Source organism: Drosophila mauritiana, chromosome 3L (assembly GCF_004382145.1).
Source record: "Drosophila mauritiana strain mau12 chromosome 3L, ASM438214v1, whole genome shotgun sequence".
In the NCBI taxonomy this organism is placed as follows: domain Eukaryota; kingdom Metazoa; phylum Arthropoda; class Insecta; order Diptera; family Drosophilidae; genus Drosophila; species Drosophila mauritiana.
Genome location: NC_046669.1, coordinates 19,258,426 through 19,278,051, shown reverse-complemented (window position 1 = coordinate 19,278,051; position 19,626 = coordinate 19,258,426). Strand labels below are relative to the sequence as shown.

General features: G+C 46.2%; 9 protein-coding genes across 13 annotated transcripts; 5 read left to right on the top strand and 4 right to left on the bottom strand.

Moving 5' to 3' along the window:
- The first annotated feature begins 421 nt into the window (after window positions 1-421).
- LOC117139532 (probable cytochrome P450 305a1) lies at window positions 422-3,341 on the top strand. The gene is made up of 3 exons (XM_033301902.1): window positions 422-631; window positions 1,541-1,578; window positions 1,814-3,341. The coding sequence occupies exons 1-3, from the start codon at window positions 538-540 to the stop codon at window positions 3,194-3,196; spliced, it is 1,515 nt and encodes a 504-aa protein (XP_033157793.1). The 5' UTR covers window positions 422-537; the 3' UTR covers window positions 3,197-3,341.
- LOC117139531 (importin subunit alpha-7) lies at window positions 3,337-6,573 on the bottom strand. Its single transcript, XM_033301901.1, has 6 exons — window positions 6,471-6,573; window positions 5,671-5,895; window positions 5,124-5,608; window positions 4,801-5,064; window positions 4,234-4,733; window positions 3,337-4,169 (listed from the first exon to the last, which is right to left on the bottom strand). The coding sequence occupies exons 2-6, from the start codon at window positions 5,869-5,871 to the stop codon at window positions 3,988-3,990; spliced, it is 1,632 nt and encodes a 543-aa protein (XP_033157792.1). The 5' UTR covers window positions 5,872-5,895; window positions 6,471-6,573; the 3' UTR covers window positions 3,337-3,987.
- A 13-nt stretch (window positions 6,574-6,586) lies between these two features.
- Window positions 6,587-6,981, top strand: LOC117139539. The gene has a single exon (XM_033301914.1). The coding sequence runs from the start codon at window positions 6,645-6,647 to the stop codon at window positions 6,849-6,851; it is 207 nt and encodes a 68-aa protein (XP_033157805.1). The 5' UTR covers window positions 6,587-6,644; the 3' UTR covers window positions 6,852-6,981.
- On the bottom strand, window positions 6,854-7,649 carry LOC117139538 (coiled-coil domain-containing protein 58). 2 transcript variants are annotated; one of them, XM_033301913.1, is made up of 4 exons: window positions 7,557-7,649; window positions 7,342-7,488; window positions 7,162-7,284; window positions 6,854-7,105 (listed from the first exon to the last, which is right to left on the bottom strand). In XM_033301913.1, the coding sequence occupies exons 1-4, from the start codon at window positions 7,590-7,592 to the stop codon at window positions 7,001-7,003; spliced, it is 411 nt and encodes a 136-aa protein (XP_033157804.1). In that variant the 5' UTR covers window positions 7,593-7,649; the 3' UTR covers window positions 6,854-7,000. The 2 variants fall into 2 exon arrangements, with proteins under 2 accessions (XP_033157804.1, XP_033157802.1); XM_033301911.1 differs by having other exon boundaries at window positions 6,854-7,284.
- Window positions 7,650-7,766: 117 nt separating this feature from the next.
- On the top strand, window positions 7,767-8,554 carry LOC117139537. The gene has a single exon (XM_033301910.1). The coding sequence runs from the start codon at window positions 7,791-7,793 to the stop codon at window positions 8,424-8,426; it is 636 nt and encodes a 211-aa protein (XP_033157801.1). The 5' UTR covers window positions 7,767-7,790; the 3' UTR covers window positions 8,427-8,554.
- A 135-nt stretch (window positions 8,555-8,689) lies between these two features.
- On the top strand, window positions 8,690-9,910 carry LOC117139535. Its single transcript, XM_033301908.1, has 3 exons — window positions 8,690-9,324; window positions 9,393-9,514; window positions 9,570-9,910. Exons 1-3 carry the CDS (start codon window positions 8,772-8,774, stop codon window positions 9,798-9,800), a joined length of 906 nt encoding a protein of 301 aa, XP_033157799.1. The 5' UTR covers window positions 8,690-8,771; the 3' UTR covers window positions 9,801-9,910.
- A 17-nt stretch (window positions 9,911-9,927) lies between these two features.
- Window positions 9,928-14,059, bottom strand: LOC117139533. 2 transcript variants are annotated; one of them, XM_033301906.1, is made up of 8 exons: window positions 14,005-14,059; window positions 13,712-13,953; window positions 11,754-11,916; window positions 11,434-11,696; window positions 11,247-11,370; window positions 11,087-11,195; window positions 10,521-11,025; window positions 9,928-10,463 (listed from the first exon to the last, which is right to left on the bottom strand). In XM_033301906.1, exons 1-8 carry the CDS (start codon window positions 14,057-14,059, stop codon window positions 9,984-9,986), a joined length of 1,941 nt encoding a protein of 646 aa, XP_033157797.1. In that variant the 3' UTR covers window positions 9,928-9,983. The 2 variants fall into 2 exon arrangements, with proteins under 2 accessions (XP_033157797.1, XP_033157796.1); XM_033301905.1 differs by lacking the exons at window positions 11,087-11,195; window positions 13,712-13,953; window positions 14,005-14,059 and having other exon boundaries at window positions 11,243-11,370; window positions 11,754-11,928.
- Window positions 12,043-14,463, top strand: LOC117139534. Its single transcript, XM_033301907.1, has 3 exons — window positions 12,043-12,625; window positions 12,810-13,516; window positions 13,578-14,463. Exons 1-3 carry the CDS (start codon window positions 12,118-12,120, stop codon window positions 13,686-13,688), a joined length of 1,326 nt encoding a protein of 441 aa, XP_033157798.1. The 5' UTR covers window positions 12,043-12,117; the 3' UTR covers window positions 13,689-14,463.
- LOC117139530 (sterol regulatory element-binding protein 1) lies at window positions 14,396-19,490 on the bottom strand. Of its 3 annotated transcripts, none has more exons than XM_033301898.1 (7): window positions 19,266-19,490; window positions 16,983-18,473; window positions 16,118-16,923; window positions 15,658-16,049; window positions 15,473-15,599; window positions 15,069-15,236; window positions 14,396-15,005 (listed from the first exon to the last, which is right to left on the bottom strand). In XM_033301898.1, exons 2-7 carry the CDS (start codon window positions 18,463-18,465, stop codon window positions 14,640-14,642), a joined length of 3,342 nt encoding a protein of 1,113 aa, XP_033157789.1. In that variant the 5' UTR covers window positions 18,466-18,473; window positions 19,266-19,490; the 3' UTR covers window positions 14,396-14,639. The 3 variants fall into 3 exon arrangements, with proteins under 3 accessions (XP_033157789.1, XP_033157790.1, XP_033157791.1); XM_033301899.1 differs by having other exon boundaries at window positions 19,275-19,490; XM_033301900.1 differs by lacking the exon at window positions 19,266-19,490 and having other exon boundaries at window positions 16,983-18,476.
- Between the last annotated feature and the right edge of the window lie 136 nt (window positions 19,491-19,626).

The following is a 19,626-nucleotide window of genomic DNA, read 5'->3' as shown; positions in this document are numbered from 1 at the left end:
ATCTAGTTTCAGCCCAACATTGCTCTCTGCCGATTGGAATTCTCGAAATGAGCGATCGCCTTCAATTATAAACAACAAATAGTTCTTAGCCAAGCACGTTTTGGACGTGATCGCTGCTCGAATTTCTTCGGCCACATAACTACTTGTGGTAAATGGTGTGGATCATGTGTACATATGTAGGTACATATGTACCGACATGTGTGTATTTGATTAATACTGAGACGGGCTTTTTCGCCCGTTTTTCGTTTCCCTCGACTTTTTTGCTTGCACTATCAATAGACCCACATGAAAAGGCGGCAGCCCAGGCGCGTGGGTTTGTCTGGGTCTGGGTATAGGTCTGGCATGGGTATGGGTATGGGCATGCCTCTGGCTCTCTCGCTCGCTGGATTCGGGTGCGGAATTAGTTGGCATAGAGCTGGCGTGGCGTACGGACGCTCATACACCTTGGCTCCCCGACCCAGTGGCCGTTTAATTGGACAAAAGCCTTGCTTGGACTACGGTCTCGTTTTTCGGTGGTCTTATAAATAGTATATTGAAATGAGTGCCCTCATATTTCTGTGCGCGATTCTAATTGGTTTCGTGATTTATTCACTCATCAGCTCGGTGCGGCGTCCCAAGAACTTTCCACCAGGTGAGCTCTTCTCGTCCTGCACTTGGGATTACTTTTCCTGGAATCCCAATTGCAGATAAGAAGTTCAAGCGTTGGTGCTCAAACAAACGATGGATTTCTTTTAAATTTCATAGAATAACTTAACCCATATTGTGTATCGTGGGTACAGTTTGTTTTTGAAAACTAGCCAATTAATTTGATTTAATAGTGGAGAAGCAATTGAGGCATCATTCTCTGCATTAGTAACCATATTATTATAAAATATATTTGTATATGGACTTCAGATACGACCTGCCCCACGACCAATTGGTGGGCTCATAAGCAACTCGTAATGGTGATCAGAGGCATCTGTGGCCAATCGGCGGGGAACCAGACGGCACACGCTTTGAATGCTAATATATCTTATTGATAAAATCGTCACATACTTCTGACACCTGGCCTAACTGGTCTGAATTGGCCAGTTACAAGGGCCGGGCTGATTTATTCCACTTGCCAATGCAGCTTTTGATTTGCATTAGGATTACGATTATGGGCGTAATAGCTGTCATTCCTGTATATAGGCACATTTTTATTACTATTCGCAATTGTTGCAATTCGACATGAGGATAAATTAGCATGCAATTTCTAAGGGAATCGTATTCACTCAAAGAAAAGCGGTCTCAATTTGCACATATAAAAGTTATGAAATTGATTTTGATAACGCATTGATAGTTAATAACTAAGCGGCTTGATTTCAAGATAGAGTTTTCACTTTCGTTTCGGTAGTTTTGCTAGCTAACAGATTTCTTTTGCAGCCGATTAGATTAGCACTTTGATAACTACATAGGTTGAACTGATTGAATTGGACGATTGTATTCCATATGAAACTCTATTGCTAACAAGCCAAATACTTAAAACTATTATCATTTTCGAATTTCATTCCTAAAACAGGACCTCGATTTGTGCCATGGTTAGGAAACACATTACAGGTAAGGCTCACAAAAGTATCTTAAATACTATGAAAACGAGATTATTTGAATAATAAACAGATAATTGTAACATCCAAAACCTAGATTGTTCCTTAATGAAATCCAAATCTTAAAAACCGTTTTGTCTAAAAGCGCAAGCTAAAGATGTTCATCAAGATCTCAACAACCTATCTATTCTGAAAATCATGAAATATACTAGGATTATTAATCCTTCGTTTCTGTGTTATATTGCCAGTTCCGTAAGGAAGCTAGAGCTGTTGGCGGCCAGCACATCCTGTTCGAGCGCTGGGCAAAGGACTTCCGGAGCGACCTGGTGGGTCTGAAGCTGGGCCGCGAATACGTGGTGGTTGCCCTTGGCCACGAGATGGTGAAGGAAGTGCAGCTGCAGGAGGTGTTCGAGGGGCGACCGGATAACTTCTTTCTGCGTCTGCGAACCATGGGAACCCGCAAGGGCATCACCTGTACGGACGGGCAGCTTTGGTACGAGCACCGCCACTTTGCCATGAAGCAGATGCGCAACGTGGGCTACGGGCGCAGCCAGATGGAGCATCACATCGAACTGGAGGCGGAGGAGCTGATGGGGCAGCTGGAGCGCACCGAGGAGCAGCCGATCGAGCCCGTCACTTGGCTGGCGCAGAGTGTGCTCAACGTACTGTGGTGTCTGATAGCTGGAAAGAGGATCGCCAGCCAGGAGGATGGGACGCTGCGGCGGCTGCTCGACCTGATGAATCGGCGTTCCAAACTCTTTGACATCTGCGGTGGTCTGCTGGCCCAGTTTCCGTGGCTGCGCCACGTGGCGCCCGATCGCACTGGCTACAATCTCATCCAGCAACTGAACACAGAGCTGTACGCTTTCTTTATGGACACCATCGAGGAGCACCGAAGGCAGCTGGCGAAGGATCCGTCGCCGGCGGAAAGTGATCTCATCTATGCCTACCTCCAGGAGATGAAGGATCGCAGTGCTGGCGGCGAGAGCAGCACTTTCAATGAGACGCAGCTGGTGATGACCATCCTGGACTTCTTCATTGCAGGCTCCCAGACCACTAGCAATACGATCAACCTGGCCCTAATGGTACTCGCTATGCGCCCGGATGTCCAGGAGAAGCTGTTTAGCCAAGTGACCGCCAGTGTGGCGGCTGCCAGCACAGATGCGTTTCCTCACTTGAGCCGTCGGGAATCCTTTGACTACATGGATGCTTTCATCATGGAGGTGCAGCGCTTCTTCCACATCACTCCCATTACGGGTCCACGCAGAGCTTTGTGGGAAACCAAGCTGGGAGGCTACGACATTCCGAAAAATGCCACAATTCTGATTAGCCTACGTTCTGTGCATCTCGACAAGGAGCACTGGAAGGATCCGCTGGAGTTCCGCCCAGAGAGGTTCATCGATTCGGCTGGCAAGTGCTTCAAGGACGAGTACTTCATGCCCTTCGGCATGGGCAGACGCCGTTGTCTGGGTGATGCCCTCGCCCGTGCCTGCATCTTCTCGTTTCTAGTGCGGATCGTGCAGCATTTTAGCATTGTCCTGCCGGCGGGAGAGTCTCCATCAATGGTCCTTCTGCCTGGGATTACGCTTACCCCAAAACCATACAAGGTGCAGTTCGTCAAGCGCACCTAAGTTCGCGACTGGAGTCGATGGTGCCGGTATTATTGGTCAAGAGATGGTGCTGAATCCTCTAGGATATTTCCAAGGATTCCGAAAATTATTTACACATGAGGATATTATAAGCTTAAAGATACAATAAAAACTTATGTCAATCTGATCTGCATAGCTGTGGTCTAGTTGTTCTTTATTGATGTCCTCTAAATTAAATTGTAATGCTTTATAATTTAAACAAATTTACATTCGGCGAATCGCATAACAAAATCAAATAAGAACGTTTCAATTAATCGTTATCATTATCGTAAAGATAGTTTGTTTTGTCAGAATGTATAACAACACCATGTGAGGATTTCATCGTACTCGGGCTTAATGGAAAATATGTACAGACTCAATTTGAGGAAAGCAAAAACATATACAATGGGTTCTGTATAACATATTAAATTAGTACATACGAACTAGATGGAAGCAATCTCGCCAGCTGGAGAAAGCTTTGAGTAAGGTCATGCCTGGTCCTGGACCACTTCGAAAATTATAAAATTAAACGCAGATACAATAAGCAGGTGAGTGTGTGTAACAAAGATACAAGCCGACCGAACGACCAACTGTCCTTAAATGCTAGTAGTGACTGCACTTGGGCAAGGCAGACGCCTTCTCCTGCGGCCTGTGTTTTATGCCCGTGCTCTGGCCGCCTTCATTTAAATCCCGGCGGCAGGGCTTCGCTTCCTGTTGTATATGCTGCTGTGTGTTCAGGACTTGAGAGGGATTCGTATTTGAATAGTGTAAACGATGTCCTGTCCGGTAGCGTGCTAAAAGTTAAATCCGGTACTGGGCACGTTGTCCGGATCGAACTCAAACTGTTGCGTGCCCGCCACGGGTGCCACGCGGCTATCCTCCTCTTCGTTGCCGAAGTACTGTTCGATAATGTAAAAAGATTTGTGGTAGATGTCGCGGTTTTCATGCGCCTGCAGATACTCGATCTTGTCCAGACCTATATAACATTAACGGAATCGATTTTTAAATGGAAATTTGAAAGTACAAATAAATTGCGTTACCTCCGCATTCCTCGATGGTAATAGCATAGGGATTTGGTCGCGACTGGAACTTTTCACCTGCCTTCAAAATGTTTTCAAGTGCATTTAGCGCCACCTGGACGATGTCCGAGTCGACGACGGTGAGAAAATCGCACATGGGCGGCACACAGCCAACCTGCACCAGGTAGTGGATCTGTTCGTACGTTCCGCTGCTGGTTGCATTGGTAATGGCCCATGCGGCCTCTTTGCGAGTCTTAAATTCAGCCGTCTGCATGATAACCATCAGCTGCGGGAATATGTTGGCATTGATTAAGGCCTGGATCTGCTCACGATTGCCGGCTGCAATATTTGAGATCGTCCAGCACGACTCCTTCTTGATTGTTTCCGCCGTCGAATGCAGCAGGTGGCTAATGCAGGGCAAAGCGTTGTACCCCAATATCACCTGGGTCTGCTGATCGTCGCCGGTCACAATGTTGCCCACGGCCCTCAGAGCGGCTGTGCTCACGTTCTGCTGGGGATGTCTGCCAGGATATGTCAATAAATAATAATTGTAATTGCAATTTGTAATGGCGCAGCAGGACTACTTACAATAGCAGCTCAACCAGGCGACGGCAAACGCCCGAATCAATTACAGCCTGGATTTTATCGTTGGGTCCATCTGACAGGTAGCCTATGGCCCAGCAAGTATCGCTTAGTACATCGGCATCATTGTACTCCAGCAACCGTGCCAGTATTGGCAGACCATGGACAATTTTGGCAAAGTCTGCGGGAGGGCTTTTGCCGCGGCACAAGTTCGAAAGTGTCCACACCGCATTCCGTATCATGGTAATGCGATCCGAGTTGCTCAATACACTGCAAGAAGTCACACCTTCTTTGGCGCAATCTTATCAATATATTTATTTATAACTTACTGCAGGAGAGGCATAAGAACGCCGTAGCTGAGCAAATGGTCTCGGCATATGGGTGAGTCACCGGCTATGTTGCCTAGGGCCCACACAGCCTGTTCCTGGACATCATCGTGGGGACTGGAGAGCAAATCAATAAAGATGGGCACTGCCCCGGCCTCGATAACCACCTTGGTCTGCTGCGAGGTGCCCGATGCGATGTTTGTTAGCGTCCAGGCGGCCTCGAACTGCAGCGTTGCATTCGAGCTATTTCGCAAAAAGGTAACAAACTGTGGCACTATCCCCTTTTGGATGACTTCCTCAATGGGAGGATTCGGATCGCGGGACAGCAGTTTGCGGAACTTTTGAGTCGCCTCAAGCTGTTCGGCTTCACGTCCACTGAAGAGCATTTGAATCATTTCTTCGTTGATTACGGATGGCTGTGCCCCACTTCCAGCAGCTGCCTCGTTTTGACCGCCAGTGCTGCTGTCAGCCATGTGCATGTCGGCAGCCTGCAATGGAATGGAGAAATAGTTAAAACTATGCTTTCAGGCCAAACTTGATCAAACTATACCTGCTGTTCGTTATCGGTGTTGCTCTCCACTTCGGCTGATGTTGAGGATGTAGCTGGCTCAAGAACCACATTGCGTCGCTTAAAGAGCTGCTGTTCGCGTTTGTTCTTCCGCAACTGGATGCCCACCTCCTCGCGACGACGTCGCATCTCTGTGGAATCCAAGGCGGCATTTTTATAAAGCTGTTTGTGGCTGGCAGACATTTCGTCGTCTTGGCAATTTAAAAGCTTTAAATAGTTAAAAAATATTTGTTTGAGAACAGAATAATTTAAGTCGTAGCAAGGTTTCAGATGAAAAGTGAGTGGACTTTGTTTTCGGCTATAGTGTGATCTAATGCTAAACGAAAATGCGAATAATCTAGAAAATATAGGCAGAGGTCGTCGTGGAATGCGAAATAGTTGATTTGAAGGTTTATAATCATCACTAGGTGTTCCCCAATGTTCTCATCCACTCCCACCAGGATTATTACGCCCTGTAACCACTGAACATTCGCTTAGCGCCTGCTCTTGAGTAATTTTACATTTCCGGAAACATAAAGATTACGTTGTCTGACCAATAATTTACATATAATGCGTTCACATTTAATGAACTATTCAGTTTTCCTGGCAAAATGCACAATCACAACACTTTCACATTTCATTGTACGTGTATGTACATGTGCACACACGGCTGCTTTGCGTTTGTGCGTATAGGTGCGGGCTTAGGTCAGCATGAGCTATTCCCCGGTTACGCCCTTCGTTAAGCCACCACAACTCCTGGTTAGAAGAGGCGTCTTCAGCTACGTAATTAGAACACAATTTACCTGTTCGGGAAGAATCCTTTTTTCGTTTTAATCATGCAAAGAGACGGGAGACTTTACACGTTGTGAGGAACGGGGATGCCGGACTATAAGAATGCAATGCACACAGCTGACGCGCTATCGATAGCGATATCAACCGATAGCAGTAATTCCAATCCAATTGCATTTAATTTAAATATGAAAGAAAATAAGAAAAAGTCGCGCAAAACGGCCAATAAGGCCAAGGAAACGTCAGAGGACCAGAAAAAGAAGATCATTGAACTGCTGCACGAGTACAACGATCTAAAAGATGCCACACATCGCGTCCTGGAAGCCTTGGCCAACCTTAAATGCGTACCTGTCGGATCGGTTTATGCTACCTACAACCTGCCCCACGACGAATAAAGTTTGAGCTTTTTAGACTGTTATATTTATGTACTTGTTGTAAACAACTTGTAATACAACGGAGTGCATGTAAATGCCTTCTGGCTTGGCAGTTCCATGAGACTTCTGCTAATAAATCCACCTAAAACTAGTCATTGCATTTATTCCACCTATTGCCCAGCATGAAAATAGGACCGGCATCGCTCATTGAAGGTCTTGTAGGAACGCTCCTTAATGATGTCCTCGACATTGAGCTCGGCCTGGAGAACCCGCAGCTGGAAAGGATCATAGGCATCAGTAAAGGGTTAGACTTAGGTATTCCGGTGTTTACCTTGCGCTGCTCTGCCCTAAACTGGTTATCCGTATCCACATCATCCGGCTGGGTCTCCCGCTTTTCCCTTAGCTTCTTCAGATTACTGGCCGATATTGTTATGCAACTGCGTATGCTTTCTTGCTGCAAGGAGAAGCTATCTGTCAAGATCCCCGTGTGTTGTACTTAATCAGGATTTACCCTGGCCAAGTGTGACTCCTGGAGCTTCGCGTACAGATCGCGACAGGTGCTTTCGCTGTTCACCTGACCCTTAAACGACTCCGTTGGCAGGGCATTCAATGCATATATAATCTTGTCGTCCACATCTCGCATCTTCTTCAGTGCCTCCTGTTTGGAAACTTAAAGCCATTTAGTATGCCGGCAACTAACCCAAACACCCATATTCCAAGCCCCACCTGGAAGCCGAGAAAGTCTAAGCACAATGCCGCCATTTAAACCAGGTAGGAAAACAAGAAAACACTTTAAAAAATAATAAAAACAAAATGATATATGTAAAATTGCCGGCGCAATGTGCCTCTAATCGGCGTTGCCACATGGGAGGAACAATCGATTAACAAGATTCTGGACAATCGATGTGGATGATAAAGACTAGTTGAACAAAACAAAACAAAATAGGAAAATAATTCAGAATGCCGCTAAAATTTGATGATATTCACGAGAAAATTGAAACCGGCGTCTACCAATTGGCTGTTAATGACAAAAGCACACGGAGCACTGTGTGGCGCGTGTATCGCAAGATCAAGAAGGACGATGGCAGCTTTCTGGAACACGTACTGTTCTGCATCGGCTGCAAGAGTATTATGTCCTTCACCCACAAATCCACAACGAACTTGAGGCGCCACCGGTGTCACCTGCAGTATCTAAAGAAACAGGCATTCTACTGCTACAATTCTAAGGGCGAATCAACCGACAGAAAGGAGGAGACGGACCAGGAGCATCATGAGGAACAGGATGACCAGCAATCCACGTCTGATGAGTTGGAAACAAAACCCTCACCTGCCGATGTTGCCGCCTTTGTGGCGGAAGCGGTCAACTGCGGGGATTCCACTGCAGCTTCAGCCCGTATTCCGGACATTCCCGAGATAGCGCTACCACTCGACGCAAGGGGGGTCGAGGAGTCCAATGTTTATGCACAGACCTGGTCCCTTGAGTACCGCAAACTCAGCGAGGACCAAAAATTCTACGCTAAAAAAGCTATAGACGAAATCTTCGTATTGGGCAGGCTACGACGCCTCACACTGAATACGGTTCCAACGGCGGAGTAGATTAGTTAATCAGAATTAAGTAGGACTTCATTTAAGCTAATATACATACTCTGTACATATTGTATTTAATCTTTAAAGTCGTATCGCAAAGTCTGGGATATATCGCAATAAATTATTTGATAATTTGATTCTTTCATATTTCCTACAAATTTATAATCAATTTTGATTCTACAATGTTGAAAATGTTTGGATGTTTTGCGATATATTTTTATTCTTCTGGCATTTTTTATAGGAACAATCGATACAGTTTTTGGATATCGATATATTGCTGTGAGCTTCCCAGCATTTTTAATATTCACCCATCTTCTTACTGTTCAATTGAATTAAGTTCTAATTGTAATAACAATGAGTAATCTGGCGAGACGACCACTGCATAGTAACGAATCGGGGGCTCTTTCCCAGTCTGAGGACGATGTGGACCAGGAGCACTCGTATAACAAGCAGCCGGCACAAAGCTACGAGGAGGGGACATCTTCGGCCGACGAACTGGAAGAAAGTGAATCCCATGACGAACCCGGTACTCCCAAACCCACCGATCAGTCCAGAAGACGCAGTATTTCAACTTCCAGGCCGAGTTCAAGGCAGGAACATCACGGTTCCATCAATGAACCTCACAACAGCATCGGTATTAAACTAGCACTTGCCGGTGTTCTACTTGGTTTAATGGTTGTCTACGGGTACGGATCCAGCATTATAGAGGAGAAACAGTGTGGCTTTAAGGATCTCAGGGCAAAGTATCCCCAGCAGCAGGAAAAAGTGTGGAGAGCCCTGCAAAAGGGGATCGAGGGGCTGATTAACAAAAGGGACAAGCACCCCAGTGTATTTTTGTTCCTGCATCAGGATCCCGAGCTGCAGAAACTGATCGATGAAATTGCCGTTGAGGCTTCAATGTGCTTTGGTAAGAAAAGCGCAATATTCATTTAAAATCTTTTAATGTTACCCACTATACGCTCGCCATTTGAACAGGTGGTCCTCGAAAGCTGATTCACATGAATAAGGAGCACATGAAGGAATACGGTTTGGCGATTGAACAATTCAAATCAAAAATCAACGATGGAAAGGTCTTTTTAATAGTGAACCTCAATGAAGTGATTACCCTGAATTCTTTCGTTCTGCAATATTCTGAAAGCCTTCCTATTACAGATTGCGCCGAATGGAGCCCGAGCCCTGCACACAATCTGCGATACCTACAGCCCTCTGTTGGATGATGCAGTCATCTTCCTTTCCCTTCGAACATTCAACACAACCGCCGTGAACAACTCCGTCAAGCTAGCCACGGATACTCTATACGATCTGTGGGACCAGGAGTTGGGGGAACACGAGCTGGATCCTTTAATTACTCGAGTTACCGATCAGGTGCTCCATTTGAGTTAGACTCAACTACACTATTAAAAATCTTATTACCACTCCCAGGCCTAAATATTGGGCTAACAAAGCTTATAAAGCAATAAATGAAGAGCATTTTGTTGGCTCTCGATGATAAATATATAAATATACTTCATTCATTCTTTTTAGTTTTGATATAGTTTATGTATATAGAAAATAAAAACAATTAAACTACTTCTCTCCCCTCCAGAGTTCTCCGACAAATGTCAGAAGGCTACAAATCATGCCAAAGCACCAAAGCAGGATTAAGCCAATAAAATTATCAATGCCCAGTTTAACAGGTCCTATGTCTAGGTTCGTTTTCTCAGATGCCACGATGCGATTTTGGCGGTGCGCATTCATGTATTCAGCGGCGATCTTCCATTCCCAGAATTTGTCAAAGCCCGAGGAATGCCAAGCCAGAATGAAGTCATTGTAGGCATTTAAGTGCGGCCACAGTCGCGGCACAAACGCCACCGTAAATGCAAAGTAAATATCATCTACCATAAGCTTCAGCCGCTTTAGGGCATCGTTTCCTATTAGCTCGGTGTTGCCCAAATGACCAAACTGCAGGCGCTCGACGACAAATCCCATTTGCTCCGTGTGCGAGAAGGCGGATATTAAATTGGGATCGTACACTCGGTAATGCTCCATCAAACCAAGAAGAACTGGCTGCATACAAAGGAATCTTAAAAAATGTCCTAATAAACTTAATTTTGTAGGGCTTACGTCGGCCGATCGCTCGTCAATGGTTGTAATCCAGGCCTGTGAAGTCCCCGCCCAAATAAGCTTATGGTCGAAGAGACGTTGGCGAGAGTCCGCCGCTTCCTCCAGAGTGGGCAAAGTGAGGATGGCAGCCAGACCGCCACTGTACACAGTGGTCAATATAATGTCGATCATGTAGCTGGCCACCAGGACGGTTCTTAGAGCATAAGAGCTGGTCACATAATTAGTGCTCTGATTTACGAAAAGTTTCAGAGTACTGATGCAACCGAAGCGCAGACTACTGATCCAGGAATTGCCTGCCGAAACCGAGGAGTGTTCCCAGCGACGGGTTATACCAAGAGCTAAGCTCTCAAGCAGAAGGCAGAGCATCACGCACATCCAAAGGACAAACTGGAATGGTCGGAGCAGGAGGGTCCAGCTGATTAAACGGTTCGGAGCGGGCACCAGACAGGTGACTCCAGATCGTCCCAGAAAATGAGTTATGTCCATATACTCGTACGCCTCGTACCTAGAAAGCAATGGAATGGTTTACTTTTCAAAATTTGTGATTGATTAATCAAGAGTATTACCACAAATACATGCCACCTACTCCGTAATCGTTTCGTCTATCGAGGATCATTCCAACCAGACCATACCCCGAGGCATTCAAGTAGATGTCTCCCCAGTCGTATGGTTCAGCTGTGAATTGCCTTGACAATAAGCCCTAATTTAATGTAATCAATTACCTACATGTGTCCACCTGGATGGTGCAGTTGTACAACTCGCAGAAAATGAGCATTAGTTGAATATCTGTTCCATCAATGGTTACTTCCGTCGTGTTCTTAAAACGATCATAATATAATGGCGTCTTTTCCTAACTCAAAGAACTGGTATTACTACGATATATTCTGGCAGTATAAAACTTATTAAAACTCACATAATCCAATAACATAAAAGGCTTGTAGTCGAAGATGCCAATGACTACCTCGCGCCCCTTGAGGTTTCGCATCTTGCTGGACATTGCACTCTGGGTTTCCCAAGTAGCTTCCGTATCCTGGGCATCGAAGCGCTGGAGTATATAGAACTCAACAGGCTCCGGATCTTTGTTAAAGTTTCGCGAATTGACAAATCGGTTCGTTTTAATTTCAAATGTGCTTGAGTTCAGGTATTGTGAAGTAATTACCAAGATGTTAGGTTGATCTGGCAATTTAAATGGTGAGCATGTGTAATTATTTCAATTCACGGCATTTATCCTACCTTGGAATATATAACCGGACAGATAACTTCCTATTTTTTCCTCAAACTCTTTCGTGTAAACGAACATAAAACGATTTCGTAGAGATCTCCAAATGGAGTAGATGCTGGCGTGATAAAAATATCTTGCGAATTCGGGAATCTGCTCCTGAAATGCTATGAAGGTCTTACATACAAAGATAAAATGAATTACATTAAATTCAAAAAAACATAAACAAGAAAAAGTGTTCCAACTTAAAATTTATCGTCAGCTGCCCCGTTATGTTATCGATAGCAGATTTATTAGGAGATAAGCCGCAAAAAAACGGGAAATATCGTATTATCAACTTGGACTAAATCTGTTGAACTGCAACATAGTCCCAGGACAATGGACAAACTGGGACTAGGCTGCCCCTTCTCCTTCCTGGTCGGAAAACCGCAGAGTATGAGTGGGGGACCCGGTTTCCTGGATCTCAACTACGACTGCTACCTTCAGATATTTTCATATCTGAATGTGCTGGAGGATCAGCTAAATCTGGGCCGTGCCCATCCACTATTCCAGGTTGTACTGACGGACATTTTGCGAACGCGCTACAAAAAAATCAATGTGCGCCTTCTGAAAACTATTCCGGACTGGAAGTTCCTGCTGCAGCTGTGCGGTTCCGAAGTGTCCAGATGCGAAGTGCCCCATGGTAGCTGGGATGAGCCCTTTACCTACCCCTTCCTGGTGCTCCTGGGACAGCACTGCCCCAATCTGCGACAGGCAGTCATCATATTTATGCACGCCGTCACAGAGTCGCCGCCGAAGAGTGGCGAAAGGGGCTACATCATGCAGCTTCTCCTGCAGCTACCCAGTCTAACCAATCTCACTCTGATCGATGCCAGATCTGCACAGCGTGAGTACTAAAACTATAATAATAGTTTCATACCACTAACACTTATCGTTAAACTCTGGTTAATATATTAACTTCATTTTATCATAAAAAAGATATTGCTTAATCTAAAACTACTTTAGTTTATTTCCTCTCAACTTTAGAATCTTTTTTATGAACTTAATGTATATATAAATAACTATTGCAGTAGATCAATTGCGGCACTTCCGTAAACTGGAAGCCTTGGACTTGGATGGAATCGACCCAAACCTCGGCAACGCCTCCTTCCAGCAAATGTTTGAAAATATGACTTGTCTGAAGCGACTGCTTCTTAATTTCGGACTGAATCGCAGGAGATCTCACCAGGTCCCGCTGTTGGCAGATAAGTTCCCCCACTTAGATCACCTTACTCTCGAAAACTTTGATATAAACTTCCCGGAGTTGGGTGAATTTAAAGGCCTCCGATCTCTGCGCCTAATCTCACGTTGGACAGCGGAAGTGGACAACGACTTTTATAGGTCGGTGTCCAAAAGCGCTAGTAACCTCCAAAAGCTACAGCTCATATCCATCCGCGTTAGAGGTGACCAAGTGCATCACATCCTGGCGATTAGCCAACTCAACGCTCTGGACTGTGATAACTGGCCAGCTCAATCGGTGTCCCAGTTGGGCCAGTTGAAAGACCTCGAGTGCCTGGCCCTGGATTGCATTGACTTACCTGCAAACCCCATTCGCCAGCTTATGTTGTTGGTGAAAAATTGCTATAAGCTAAATCATCTGAGATTGGGAACACGTTGGAAGATGCCCACCGAGGATGTAAATCTATTTTTGGAAAAAGTGGCGGATGCACGAGCGGATCGGAAAGATAAGCTTTTGCTAACGCTTGACTTCATTAAGACACCGGATACTCGGGAAAAGGTATTAACTTAATGGATACACAATTATTGACTACTACTATAATTTACCAAAAACCCTTCAGTTCACAGATAATTTCAGGGATCATAAACACTTGCAAGTGAGTTTTGATGGAGCCACATGTCATCACTGTCAGCGGGATACCCACTCTAAGTGCGATACCATCTTTGACTAGTGTTACTTCAGCTTAAGACTCACCTCACAGTGCGACTTCTCGATGGCGACAGTCAGCCTAAGAGTCCAATCGTTGTAGGGGATTCCCTTCCCGTCGAACTCATCTTCTTTTATTTTAAAATCATAAACATCTTGATCGGAACGATTGGCCCATCCTTGCCAGTTCATGATTATTAATGGCATTGGGTGAACCGTTTCCAGACGAAAATCAAACGCCGGATGCCACAAAATACAAGTGGCATGCGAGTCCGCGAAGAATTGCTGAGCTAACAATATTTTTCAAAAGGTGATCCACGCCGAACAAAAGGACAACCTACCAAAAAAACTAAGCACAGTGCTCCAGTAATTTGACTCTACCAACAAGTTTTCCATTTCACAGATTTTTCCTCTTGAATTGTGCCTAAATAATAAGTAAGGAATGTATATTATTTTCTGTGTGTATTATTTTGTACATATGCATTGTGCTCTTTTTGTAGATTTAATTAAGTGTTAAGTAAGTAAGTTAAGTTGTAAGTTAATATTACTTACCCTTTGATGCACCCGACTAACAAAACTCCGCCGACGCAAAATGACCAACGAATCGAAGAATATTTCATTTTATATTAAGAAAAAGAACACGCTTTGCAGTCGCTACTAATGGGTTTGCCATGAATTATGTATTTAACAAATTAGGTGCATGCACCAGTAAACGATAAAAGGCCTTGTAAGTCTGTTAAAATATTTATTGTTATAAATACGTTTAACGTGTACGGTAAATAATAAACAAATAAAATGTCCGTATTAAATAATTTTAAAAATACAAACTAAGCATAACCGGGCGTGGAAAACAGAGGAGAAGCGTAATTATAAAGACCTAGGAATTTGTAATTCCTTTGAATAGCAAACGGGTATTCATTTGCTGAAAATCCACACCACGTTCGTGCCACTTAAGGTTATGTACTTCACTACTATCCTAAGCCTTCACGCTGCCAATGCCGTTGCCCAGCGACTTCATCAGCTGGTAGCACTCCTTCAGCTTCCGCTTGTCGCCCACCTTCTCCAGGGTCTTGGCCGCCTCGGCTAACATGCCAGCACGTTCACCCGGGGAGCTAAGCAGCGCCGGAGGAAGATACTTGCAGGCCACGTACATGGCCGACGCCCGTTCCCGCTCTCCGCCCACGAAGTTCTGGTGCCGCCGATCCTTGCTGCCGCAGAAGATGGACGAGTGGGCGTTGCGTGATCGCAGACTCCTGTCCAAGAGCTGTTGCGTTGGACACGGTGAGGCTCCAGCCATCAGGCGACAAACTGCCTCGTACAAATATATGCGCGATTGGGCGTTCTGCAATGGCAGGAGTTTACAAGCTCAAGTTAAGGATTTAAGGGTAAGGATTTTGGCACATACCGGTATATTCTCCACAATGCTGCGCAACGAGTTCAAATCGGTCTGGAACTTCTCGAGCACTTCACCGGGCACTTGGTAGAAGCCATCATCCTCCATATTCATGTGCTCCAGCTCCCACAGAGCAGTCCTAGTTTCGAGCAGCCAATCGCAGGTGAGCAACTGGAAAAGCTGCATAGAATAGATAGAAATAATGATTAATTAGTGCGCTTCTAAAACTTGGCGACTTTTGCCAGAGACATTCGGCGTTGTGTGTGAAATGCACAGAGCTTGCACTGAAGTTGTATTGCCTGAAGCAATTGGGACAGACAATGCGACTACAATGCACCTTCGTGTCATCTCCGGAGGAGGAGTCTGGTGGCACTCAGTCGCCAATGACTGATTGTTCGGGGTGCACACATTCTTACCAGCTTTATGCCCTTGGCGTCGGTGATCCGGTTAACAGTCAAGCACTCTTGGAGCTGCACACTCGACTCATCGCAGAGGATGTTGACCAATTGCTTGAGACTTTTGTCCAGTGCGTTGCCATTGTTTCTGCAATTGTGTGGAATGATTAGCCTTTTTTTTCATTAATGGTTCTACGTTTACTCACTTTAGTAAGATCATCTTAGCTCGCAGCACTGCATGCAGCGCCTTGGGCAGATGATCGTTTTCGCCGCACTGTTGCAGCTGTGTGGGCATTTGCTTGATCCTGCCGTACAATTGCTCGGCCAGCGTGTCTTCACCAAGGAGCCAGTGCACTGCGGTCTCCAAAACATCGGCCCACCACACCACGTTTGTATCCCGCTCATCCTCATCAGCCCACAGAGTGTCCTTAAGGAGGGACGTGTACTTGAGAACATTGCTGACAATGGTGCCGCTGTGCTGCTGATGCTGCAACTGTTCCGCCTCTCCGCTGACAGAAGATGTGGGCAGGCCTCCCGACTTGTGGCCCGCTCCTACCAGACACTGAATGGCCTTAAACAGCAAATGCTCTCGATATTGCTGGGTCATTGAAAAATAACCAATTAGTTTTGAATCGTGTGATAGACTAGAAATTCTGTCCAACTTACCTTCATGACGTGGGCAGCGGGATCACATGGATTCCTAAGACGTGTGAAGAATCCATCCTGTTCGCCGGAGTCGCTCAGATCGTACGTGAAGACGTGCGTGGCGCAGTAGCGATATCCATAGGCTGTGAATGCCCAACGTAGCTCTTGCGTTTGCTCGGTGGCCCTAGTGCGACCGCACTCTTGACGAGCCCGGCTCATGTAGTATCGGGCGAAGAGCTGTTGCAACCACTTGGGGGCACTGCGCTTCATTCGCAACGCTGTCATTACGTGGATGCAGATGGTCTCGCGCGGTGTCAGCAGATTGTGCGCCACTTCAGCCATGTTGCTGGCGAATAGTGCCATCATAATGCCGTTCATATCACCGCGGCCTCCGTTTCCAGTCAGTTGCAATTGATTCAGTCGGTTGAAAAGCAGGGCCAGTTCGCGTGCAGAGGCCAGCGCCTGTTTCCTGCTGGCGGCGTTGCTAAACAGCCCACCGGTCCGCCGCGACAGCACCCGACCCAGCCAGAGGCGATGGAAGAGAAACCGAAGAAACTGCCACGTGGTCTGCAAGTAACACTCCAAGCGTGACGCCGGCAGACTTAATCCAAACATATGCAGACAGTTGAGGTAACCAGCGTAGGCCTGAGCCGACTGTCCTTGGCCGAAATAGAAATCAGCCCGCTGCCTGTGCTGACAGTAGGCGTCCGTCTGCGCGTCCAGCTGCGGATCACCGTAAACCAGAAGTTTCACCAAGCAACCAAGCATCAGTGTGCAGTTCAATAGCCATATCCAGGAACTCTGCTGCCAGACAGCAAAACCTTCACCTAAATCAAAGAAAAGCCTTTAGTAATATTTAACAACATCTGGATGCTATGCTAGCTACCTTCCACGTCGTAAGAGAGAATGCGTCTTTGACCGCTCATGTCGCCAAGATCATCATTACGGCCATAGTGGCCGCGCTGGAGGAAGGTCTTGAAGGGATTGACGGCCAGAATGGCAAACATAAACATGCAGAGTCCGAGGCGAGAGTGGGTGGCCATGCCGCGCATAGAGCTGGGCACCACCAGTGGTTCTTCATTGCTGCTGCTGCTGCCACTGCTGCAGCTGGCGGTGGATCCACCATAGGGAGATGGCGGCAACGAGATGTCCGAATGTATGGGCGAGAGTGAAGGATCCGATTCATCGCTGCGTGGCGGCGTCAGTCCGGCATCCGTGGTAAAGGTCTGCGAGCTCTCGCGGCGCTTCTTGGATGCTCTACCAGGCCGAGTGCCCAGCTGAAGTAGATCCTTCACCTTGGAGCCGTCGCGGGCCATTAGCTCCCTCTGCAGGCGCTGCAACTCTGCCTTCAGATCGTGATTCTGGCGTTGCAGATCCCGGATCTTGTCTATGGATTTCCGCAGTACTGCGGACTTGTTCAGCTTGGCCTGCTCTCCCACCACCAAGTTCTTCAGCTCGTTAATCTTGTCGTTGATTGAGGTGCGATAGCGCCGCTCGATGGCGTTGTGGGCCGAGCGCTTTACTTCCTTCACCTTGGGTTGAACCCGGTTGATAGGTACCTTGCCTTGGACTTCCATAGCGGCAGGTGACGGAGCCAGTGGTGCCACTCGCACCTTGCTAGCCCGACTACCTGTGCTTGTCGGTGGTGGAGCTACAGGTGGAGATGGCGTTGGACTGGCCACCGTGGGCTGCAAGAGCAAGTACATGGCTTCATCGGAGGTCATTCCGCCCTTAGAGTTGTACGTAATGAAGGGTTGCGGATACGACTGCTGGGCCAAAGGAGCAGGAGCAGGAGCTGCAGCAACGGGCTGCATGACATTCACATTCTGGGACGCAGACTCCACCGGCGACGTGGGCGGGGACATGGACTGGTAGACGAAGCTACTGCCCAGAGATGGGGGATACACCGTCGCGTTCGGTGGCAGTCGCTGGGCGTCCATGTGATGTATGGTGGCCGTTGGCTGGGCAGCCTTTAAAAGGCCCGTTTGCTGTTGCTGGGGACAATTGTAGCTCGGGGCTATGAGGGGATCCGGCTTGTAGACGAGCAGCGGCGACTGTTGTTGCTGCTGCTGCTGCTGCAGCTCCTCCTTGATGTGCACTGGCGAAGAGTGCTCGCTCTTCACGTGCGGCTGTTGTTCGACGGACTGCGGCTGCTGATCCACGGACTGCGTCTGCTGGGGATGCGTTCGAGGCTCGTCCAGCAGCATGTTGTACATCTGCGTCGGCGCCAGGTCCATGTCGTTGAGGATGATGTCCAGCATGTCCGGGTGCAGGTCGGCGTCGAACGGTTCGAAGACATCCTCCGCCTTGAACAAATCCATGGACTCGTCCATCGGAGCGTCTATGAAGTTCATCAGTGTCGTGTCCATTGCGAATGCTGCTGATGAAAGCGACAAAAACGGTTCGAAATTAAATACTGGCGGGCCCACGTATGTGCATATTTATGTATGTTTGTACATTTGAGGATTGTTTATTAAACTTCTATGCGGCGCAATAACAACAGTGGGACAAGTATGTTGGTGCCGGGAAAAACAAAGATTACATTTGCAGATGTGCATAATAATTTCCAATCGTGTTCAAATTTGTATTATATATGTTTATAATCAAATAATTTAATTTTATTAACCATTTTCCACAGTGGCCACTTGCAACTTTGTTACACATTAAAAGGGTTTTTTATATTAAAATTTTTAATAGACGTAACAAAGTTTAAATAAATCTTTTAATTGTACTCAACTCTAAAGTGAACCAATTTCGGACCTTAAAATTACACATGTAATAACTTGTTTTATAAAACTAGCCAAACAAAATTAGTTCGTAGTTAAAATAGTAACAAAATAAAAAATCTTGAGATATTTTTGGCTATCTCAAGTTTTAAGACTAGAGCAAATTGCAAAAAAGGCGAATATTTTAAAACTGTCTAAGTTTTTACATCGCTCTTGGACCACTGTGCACTGCACACACACATACGCGACCGGGAAAGCATGCGTAAGCGCTTTCAACCAATCAGAGGGCTCGACCGGATCGTACGATGTTTTTAGTGACGCCACTTGGCCTTTGGGAGCTCCAACAGGGCATTTTCCCAGGCTCCACTGCTTTCCCGATCTGATTTCCGCGAAAATTAATCTATTAGACACTATCTACATTATTAGCAGCACGATAAACGCACCTTTATCACCTTTTATCTGTTTTCTTAGTTCACGAGTGCTTTGGGTTTTCCATAACTGGTTAATGTCAACGCACTTTGCTTTAAACTAGCGACTAGTTAGTAATAGTTTCAACACTTGTTGTTGTTCATGGTTGTTTTGATTTTTTCCACGAGTATATTTGCAGCTTAATAAACAATTGCTTTCGATTGGAGTAAACTTTGTTCTTCAGGGATGGCGAGCAGTAGTTCGGGCCCAAGGAACTGGTTCAGGTCTTGACTCCCTGGCATCAAGAAACAGCTGTATGAAATACAATGCCAAACCTGTATGGAAATATATATTTAATAGTTTATGTTCTACTTTATTAAACTGGCATAACATATC

Excerpts from the sequence above, each read along its gene's own strand:
- LOC117139532 (XM_033301902.1), top strand. The coding sequence starts at position 538 with ATGAGTGCCCTCATATTTCTGTGCGCGATTCTAATTGGTTTCGTGATT. Across the intron at positions 632-1,540 it reads TCCCAAGAACTTTCCACCAG|GACCTCGATTTGTGCCATGG; the intron begins GTGAGCTCTTCT and ends TTCCTAAAACAG. Across the intron at positions 1,579-1,813 it reads GGTTAGGAAACACATTACAG|TTCCGTAAGGAAGCTAGAGC; the intron begins GTAAGGCTCACA and ends TTATATTGCCAG.
- LOC117139531 (XM_033301901.1), bottom strand. The coding sequence starts at position 5,871 with ATGTCTGCCAGCCACAAACAGCTTTATAAAAATGCCGCCTTGGATTCC. Across the intron at positions 4,734-4,800 it reads CGCCTGGTTGAGCTGCTATT|ACATCCCCAGCAGAACGTGA; the intron begins GTAAGTAGTCCT and ends ATATCCTGGCAG. Across the intron at positions 4,170-4,233 it reads TACCATCGAGGAATGCGGAG|GTCTGGACAAGATCGAGTAT; the intron begins GTAACGCAATTT and ends AATGTTATATAG.
- LOC117139539 (XM_033301914.1), top strand. The coding sequence starts at position 6,645 with ATGAAAGAAAATAAGAAAAAGTCGCGCAAAACGGCCAATAAGGCCAAG.
- LOC117139538 (XM_033301911.1), bottom strand. The coding sequence starts at position 7,592 with ATGGCGGCATTGTGCTTAGACTTTCTCGGCTTCCAG. Across the intron at positions 7,489-7,556 it reads TAGACTTTCTCGGCTTCCAG|GAGGCACTGAAGAAGATGCG; the intron begins GTGGGGCTTGGA and ends GTTTCCAAACAG. Across the intron at positions 7,285-7,341 it reads AGGAGTCACACTTGGCCAGG|CAAGAAAGCATACGCAGTTG; the intron begins GTAAATCCTGAT and ends TTCTCCTTGCAG.
- LOC117139537 (XM_033301910.1), top strand. The coding sequence starts at position 7,791 with ATGCCGCTAAAATTTGATGATATTCACGAGAAAATTGAAACCGGCGTC.
- LOC117139535 (XM_033301908.1), top strand. The coding sequence starts at position 8,772 with ATGAGTAATCTGGCGAGACGACCACTGCATAGTAACGAATCGGGGGCT. Across the intron at positions 9,325-9,392 it reads TGAGGCTTCAATGTGCTTTG|GTGGTCCTCGAAAGCTGATT; the intron begins GTAAGAAAAGCG and ends CCATTTGAACAG. Across the intron at positions 9,515-9,569 it reads TAATAGTGAACCTCAATGAA|ATTGCGCCGAATGGAGCCCG; the intron begins GTGATTACCCTG and ends TTCCTATTACAG.
- LOC117139534 (XM_033301907.1), top strand. The coding sequence starts at position 12,118 with ATGGACAAACTGGGACTAGGCTGCCCCTTCTCCTTCCTGGTCGGAAAA. Across the intron at positions 12,626-12,809 it reads CGATGCCAGATCTGCACAGC|TAGATCAATTGCGGCACTTC; the intron begins GTGAGTACTAAA and ends TAACTATTGCAG. Across the intron at positions 13,517-13,577 it reads CACCGGATACTCGGGAAAAG|TTCACAGATAATTTCAGGGA; the intron begins GTATTAACTTAA and ends AAAACCCTTCAG.
- LOC117139533 (XM_033301906.1), bottom strand. The coding sequence starts at position 14,059 with ATGGAAAACTTGTTGGTAGAGTCAAATTACTGGAGCACTGTGCTTAGT. Across the intron at positions 11,371-11,433 it reads CTTTTATGTTATTGGATTAT|GAAAAGACGCCATTATATTA; the intron begins GTGAGTTTTAAT and ends TCTTTGAGTTAG. Across the intron at positions 11,196-11,246 it reads CACCATCCAGGTGGACACAT|CTGAACCATACGACTGGGGA; the intron begins GTAGGTAATTGA and ends GGCAATTCACAG.
- LOC117139530 (XM_033301898.1), bottom strand. The coding sequence starts at position 18,465 with ATGGACACGACACTGATGAACTTCATAGACGCTCCGATGGACGAGTCC. Across the intron at positions 16,924-16,982 it reads TCTCTCTTACGACGTGGAAG|GTGAAGGTTTTGCTGTCTGG; the intron begins GTAGCTAGCATA and ends TCTTTGATTTAG. Across the intron at positions 15,006-15,068 it reads GCATTGTGGAGAATATACCG|AACGCCCAATCGCGCATATA; the intron begins GTATGTGCCAAA and ends CTGCCATTGCAG.